Source organism: Haemaphysalis longicornis, unplaced genomic scaffold (genome assembly GCF_048455015.1).
Source record: "Haemaphysalis longicornis isolate Haplotype H1 unplaced genomic scaffold, Haemaphysalis longicornis Haplotype H1 scaffold_9, whole genome shotgun sequence".
Taxonomy (NCBI): Eukaryota; Metazoa; Arthropoda; class Arachnida; order Ixodida; family Ixodidae; genus Haemaphysalis; species Haemaphysalis longicornis.
In genome coordinates, this window is record NW_027526460.1 from 132,008,010 (window position 1) to 132,014,515 (window position 6,506).

The 6,506-nt window shown below is 52.7% G+C and overlaps 1 protein-coding gene across 1 annotated transcript; it reads right to left on the bottom strand.

Moving 5' to 3' along the window:
- Window positions 1-4,111: 4,111 nt before the first annotated feature.
- On the bottom strand, window positions 4,112-4,981 carry LOC144152410 (uncharacterized). Its single transcript, XM_077683678.1, has one exon. The coding sequence runs from the start codon at window positions 4,979-4,981 to the stop codon at window positions 4,112-4,114; it is 870 nt and encodes a 289-aa protein (XP_077539804.1).
- Window positions 4,982-6,506: the final 1,525 nt, after the last annotated feature.

A 6,506-nucleotide genomic window follows, 5' to 3' on the forward strand; every position in this document is an offset into this window, starting at 1 on the left:
AGTGACAGGCCCTGTTAAGCTCCAGCACGGTGTCGTACAGCCCAGGCCTGGAGTCGAGCGTCTGCCGAGCACTTCACTTCGAAAGCATCCCTCCGGACAACGATTGAAGACCCTTATCCATCGGGATCTCGGACACCCGGCGGAGAAGCTGTTACGAATCGGCCCGCCGCCGTACTTTCCTGCAACACTCCTCGGCTGTGCGGCGAAGCCTCCAGTGCGTGCGCCTTTCAAGCAGGCCCCCCGTGTCGGTGACTCATGCTTGCACGTCTCGACAAGCCTCGGTCTCTGGCGCCTATCTTTCGGCGCGTTTCGAACTTCGGCGGTTGCCGATGAGGCAAGCTTCAACGTGCCCCAAGGACATGGAAGCTCCACGTCCGCAGCGGAGTCCTCCTGTCTCCCCTCTCTCGGACTCAGCGTGTGCCGCTACTACCGGCCGCTCACGAACTCTGGAAAGAGTGTTGTGTGTGTGTGTGTGCCGTTCGGGACGTGTGCACAATCTAAAGGGGACGCTTGTTTTGACCGTTAGCGCTTTGGGTATAAATAGACCCCGCCTAAGCGCTGTAGTTTACGCTTGTTTTGACCGTTAGCGCTTTGGGTATAAATAGACCCCGCCCAAGCGCTGTAGTTTCATTGCTGTTTGAGCAGTGAATCAATGCTGTCACTCTGCACGAGTCCTGTACTGTTACCTCGCCCGTCGGGGTATTGTTCTTTGACTTCGGCTCATCTCTCGCTATGAAGTAAACAGTTACGTTGGCCTACGGCTTCTGTACTTCTTCACGGCTGCAACAGCGGCTGGCCGCTCGCTTCACACCATGCTACCACACGTATGTCGGAGGCGACGGAGCTCGGCTCGGGTCGGCCTTCCCGCATGCAAGAACCTAAATATTTTGCTTTGGTAGGCGCATCTTTAAAGGTAGACGACGAGTAAAAAAAAACAGGGCAACAAAATTGACCACATAACAAAGATAAACACCTGGACACCCCTTCCTACTAGTCTTTAGCCATTAGATCGGCTGAGTGTTGCCCATCTCCGGGGAACCATACGATAATGGAGGTGGGAGAGAGGGGCAATTTTTCTGCCAGGCGAGGCGTTCTGGCGAGTGATTTTTGATTGCTACTAGAAAAAAAAATGTCAAAGACTGTGGAAAAGAGGGCAGGACGCCCGGTGTCGTATTTTTTTAGCTGAATTACCCTCCTCATGCATTGGGGAGATGAAAAATCTACTGGAACGAGTCAGGCAGAGCAAGAACGACGTCTAGAGTAAGAACTACGCAAGAACGAACGGTTAGGTAACTGTCGCAGCCCAGTACTGGGAAACATCAGACCGCAAAAGAAACTTCTGTGAAAATTTACACACGAAAATTCACCGGAATGAAGCGACTAGCTCCTTGCATGTATTGCCTTTTAAACACCTCTATCGTTGCTGGCTACCTTCCTCCAAGTCCGTGTGACATTGGCAAGATTTAGTCGGTACAGCGGGCTGCAAAGCTTTCCGAATGACTCTGGCTGTCCTAAGCTCCGAATGCCTCTGGTGACCAGCTTAGCATCCATTCGCTTGGTATCGACTGAACGATGTGGTATGCTCTCGCTCAAGCGTATTATCCTTTATTTCCCCCCTATGCTGCTCTGGTTTGGCGCATTATACCCTGTGCTGCCGCAAGTATCTCTTGGCCACTTCTTTCTCGGATGCTAATGGTGTTTTCGTGCTCACGAACGACACATCAGGGTGATCTTTACTGTTCGGATTTTTATCGATGCCGAATTCACTGAAAAAAACCGGTGTTCGTGTATTCGTGGTTCGCCCCCCAGTCGGCGTCCGTGGTTCTTCAAACCCAACTCATGTAGGTATTATGGTTTAATTTTCATAAACAACACACGGCTTCTTATTTTGCTGGTGACTTTCCTGATAGATTGCCGGTTGTTTATAAATAACTACACATCATAAATTACCTTGTGACTTCATTTCGCATCGAATGTTGCACATTATGCATGCATGTCAAAGACTGTATAGACACTTCAAATAGACACTTCGAAGCCCACGCATTCAGTATCTGAGCATTTTTTTCGTTCATTGGTACCTAAATGACAGACACAAGATTTGTTGAGGCTGGTCGCTCTTGTCGCGCGACGAGAGCGATGCCGAGCGACAAGAGTGAATGATATCGCTATTGATAGCTCCAGTTGCAAGTGTGAATGAGCCTAATAGGGTAACAATAGAAGACATTAATATTAATAATTAATATCATTAAGAGTAATACTAGTTTTATTATTATTATTAATTGTTTTGTGTGTGTGAGGGGGTGACAAATTTCCTGGGCTTTTTTTTTCCTGGGTGATTTTCTTCTTCAGGGACAATGGTAGGGACAATTCATTATCTGAGAATATCTGCCGTATACAGTCCGCCCCATTTTTATCCTTCTAATTATCTCTTCCTCATGGTTGGGATCCGGGGTCACAACGTGGCCTAAGTAGATATATTCGCTTACCACTCCCACTGCTTCGCCACGTATTTCAAACCGCTTTGCTGTCCCGAGGTTATTGATCGTTACTTTGGTTTTCTGCATATTAATTTTCAGGCCCACGGTTCTACTCTGTTTGTCCAGTGCGGAAAGCATGCTTTGCAATTCGTCGCCCGAGTTACTTAGCAAGGCAGCGTCATCTGCAAATCTGAGATTACTGTGGTATTCTCCATTAACCCTTACTCCCACCTGTTCCCCATCCAACGTTCTGAATACTTCTTGTAAACATGCTGTGAATAACATTGGAGAGACTGTGTCTCCTTGTCTGACGTCCTTCCTTACAGGTATTTTACTGCTCTCCTTATGGAAGATGGTGGTAGCTGTGGACCCATTGTAGATATCCTCTAGTATTCTTACATAATGCTCATCTATCCCCTGGTTCCGTAATGCCTGAATGACTACTGAGGTTTCGACCGAGTCAAATGCTTTCTCATAATCTATGAAGGCTATATATAGGGGTTCAGTATACTCAGCGAACTTCTCTATCCCCTGATTGATCGTGTGAATATGGTCCATTGTTGCATAACCTTTACGAAACCCTGCATGTTCTTTAGGCTGACTGAAATCTAAGGTTGCAGAAATTCCGTTAGCAATTACCTTGGTAAGTACCTTGCAGACGACTGACAGTAAGCTGATCGGCCTATAATTTTTCAAGTCCTTCATGTCACCTTTCTTATGAATTAGGATGATGTTCGCGTTCTTCCAAAATTCCGGTACACTTGCGGTCATTAGGCAACCATAAGTATAACGTACTCTTTAGTCCTAGAGGTTGCTTCCCCGCAACAAGACCTGGAGTGCAGGGGTCCACCCTTTACAGGCCGCTTGCTTCGTTGTACTGGCGTCACTTCCGTGACGGTTATGACGTCAGTCAAATCCTTGTTTACCCGGGAATAAGCACTTTTATGGAACAAACCACATGGAGAGTTCTGATAGGGTTAGAATTTTTTTGGTGGTTTGCCCCTGCAAATAATATGCATGCATCCACGTTAACTGCTGCTGCACGAACTTCGCACGAACTTCACACGAACTTGCACTAACTTCGCACAAGGGCTCAATAAAACATTGATTACAAAGTGGCAGTAAACCCGTTGGAGCCTACTTTATTACTGCAGCTGTATGATCAGTCCTGGTACCGTCAGCGGTAACGCATAACTACCGCGGCGTTAGTGCGGGAAGTATATGCTCGCCGTCGCAAAAAAACCTTTCGAGGTGCACAATTCACAGTGCGTTCTAATTTCACAGGCAGAATATGTCCTAGGAAGTTCAAAATCCCGGATCAGCAACGCTGCCCACCAAAGACTTTCGATTTTGTCAAAATAGTAAGAAATCACCAATTTCATGCAGCAGGCCGGCCTTAGAAGCTGGCTTTACCAACATTGCACCAGTTTTGCGGGAAAGCCACCCTCCCGTGCTGCGTCCTAACCCAACCTCTCACCCATCGCCACAAACGCATCTGGAAAAAACATGTTTCCTTCTGCTTTCTCCCGAAAAGCAAACGAACGACGATAAGAAAACAAATATAAACTAATTGCAAGCAGTCCGGTCGTCAGACTCTTGAAAGGTGTCGCAGTGACCATACGGGGTGTTGGCATCTAGCGAAGTTGCTTGCGGGCTTGCCAGCTGGTCGAGGAAGGCGGCCCGGCCGTTTGGGTAAAGGGACGCACGTCTTCCCATCGAGAGGGCCTTTCGGAGACGAGATCGGAACTCCGGCCAACAGCGCGGTCTGTGGAGATTACCCGCGGCGTCTGAGGCGGCCTAACCGGCGTCCTCAGCAGCAGCTCTCGGAGAGCCGCGGCCCTATATGCGTCTTGCGAGATCGCTCTTGCCGAGGGAGTCACCGCTGGCCGCAGCCTCGACACGGCGAGCAGATCGTCGAGGCTGGCTCCTCCGCGGTCGGCGCTCCTCTGTTCGGCGATCGCTCGGCGCAGGCGCTCGTTGTATCGCCGCTGCTCGTCCAGTCGCTCGCGGCGCTGCCTCTCCAGCCGCTCCCTCTTCTGTTCCTCGAGGAGAGCCTCGGCGGCGAGGCGTCGTTCCTCGAATATCCGCTCGTCGACGCGCAACCGTTCCTCGAGACGCGCGCGCGCTTTCTCCAGTTCTCGCGCTTCGCGCCGTCGCCGATCCTCGCGACGAGCGCGCTCCTCCCGTTGCCGGCGCTCTTCGCGCAGCAGCCGCTCTTCCCGCCGCAGTTTCTCTTCGCGCAGCGCGCGCTCCTCCAGGCGCAGCCGCTCTTCCTGGCGCACGCGGAGCTCGCGACGCAGGAAGTCGTCGATGCTCATCGTCGGCGACGCCAGACGCCCCGAACGGGGGCGCTGGCCCGCGTGTCCAGCACGCGCGCAGCAACTGGCGCAGAAGTAACCGGGAAGCTGTTGCGCCTGAGTGCCGTACGGGTCCGCTGCCGCCACGGGCGGCATAAATAAGGCTCCGGACGGTGTTGGCACAGCAGACAGTGGGCCCATAGCCATGGGGGGAAACGGGTAAAGACCCTGTAGCCCCGGTTGGTACGCGGTCTGCAGTCCCATTGGATACTGTGCGAATGGTGGCCTTGCGTTGTACGCGCCAAAATGCGTGGGCGGAAGCCCGCCAGGAGGGAATTCGCCGCTGGGCCTCCTACCGAAGAAGCGTCCTTGGTACCACTCCTCCCCGCCTTGGTCTTCGTGAGCGCGATGTGGACGCCGTAGCCAAGTTCGGCTCTGCCTCCGAGGCATGTTTGCTGGCCGCGAGTCTGCCCAATGACCTGGCCAGACAGAGCCGCAGCAGGGACACGTGCTGGTGTCGTCCGGTTGGTCCCGGCCGTCTTGCCCTGACTGTCCATCGCTGGCCGTGCTCGGTTTTCGCCTCCCGTCGCGGTTTTTTTTCGCGGTGCTGGTGGATGGCTTCGCACTGTAGCCTGATGGGTGATCAGGCCGGCTCCTGGGCTTGTCGTACTTGCGTTTTTTTGTCGTAGTGCGGGTTGTGCGCACGGTCACCGGAGTGGCGTGTCCTAGATTCCTCTCGTGATCTGGCTCTATGACTTCTTCCGTGACTTCTTCACAATAGTCTTCAGAGCCGGAATAATATTCACCCTCGTTGGCTTGCGGTTTCCCTGTAGGCTTACTTCCCCGCCGTTGCGGACGCTCCTTTGGCGCCAGAGATTTTCTTCGGTCAGCCGCGCCATCACTGCGGGGAGTAGCGTTACCGTTATCGGGGGTTCCTTCTTTCCGGTCTTCTGATGGTCGTATGCCGCGAACCCGGGACACGGCCCCAGATATCCATTGTAGCACGCCAGTTTCTGACTTCTTGGCGCTTTCGGCATCGTCGTCACGCGTGCGATCCTCTTCCGCATCCCCCGCTCTGGTAGAGTCTCTCTTTTCGGCATAGCGCCTCTCTTCCGGGGATGAATCCGCCGTGTCCGCAATGGATCGCGTCTGTCCTGTTTCAATGCCACGTCTCGTTTCCGAGTCGTTGGCGGCTTTTGTGTCCCCGCGATATCTCGACACTGAGTGAAGTATGGGTACAGAGTCTCGTCCAGTTTCTGCAGTTTGTTTAGTATTGGACTCTGGTGTGAATTCAGCGCCTTGTCCAGTCCCGGCCTCACGCTTGGTTTCTGGATCATCTCGTCTGGTTTCAGCATCCCTTTTAGTTTCGGCATCTTGTCTGGCTTCAGCATCTGGTTTCGCTTCGGAATCGAGCCTTGTTTCTGGGCCGCCTGTGGGCACAGAATCGCGTTTGATCTCACCGGGGTGCACGCTTTGGGCATCTTGCTTGGCTTCGGTATCGCCTTTGTTTTCGGAAACCTCTTTGGTATCTTCGCCCTTGATGTTGGTCCCGTTTTGCTTAGCGTAGGCATCGCGCGTACCCTCCGCACCGCTTTTCGCGTCGGATCCGCGTCTGCTCCTTGAGCCAGCCTTCACTTCGGGGCCTTTTTCGTCGGGGGATCGAAGCCCACTGCCCGCCTGCGCCCGGCCTTTCTTTGTAGCCATTGCATGAGTCGGTTCAGCGGCGCTTGCT

Bases quoted from the DNA above. Each gene is read 5' to 3' on its own strand.
- LOC144152410 (XM_077683678.1), bottom strand. From the start codon at position 4,981: ATGGCTATGGGCCCACTGTCTGCTGTGCCAACACCGTCCGGAGCCTTA.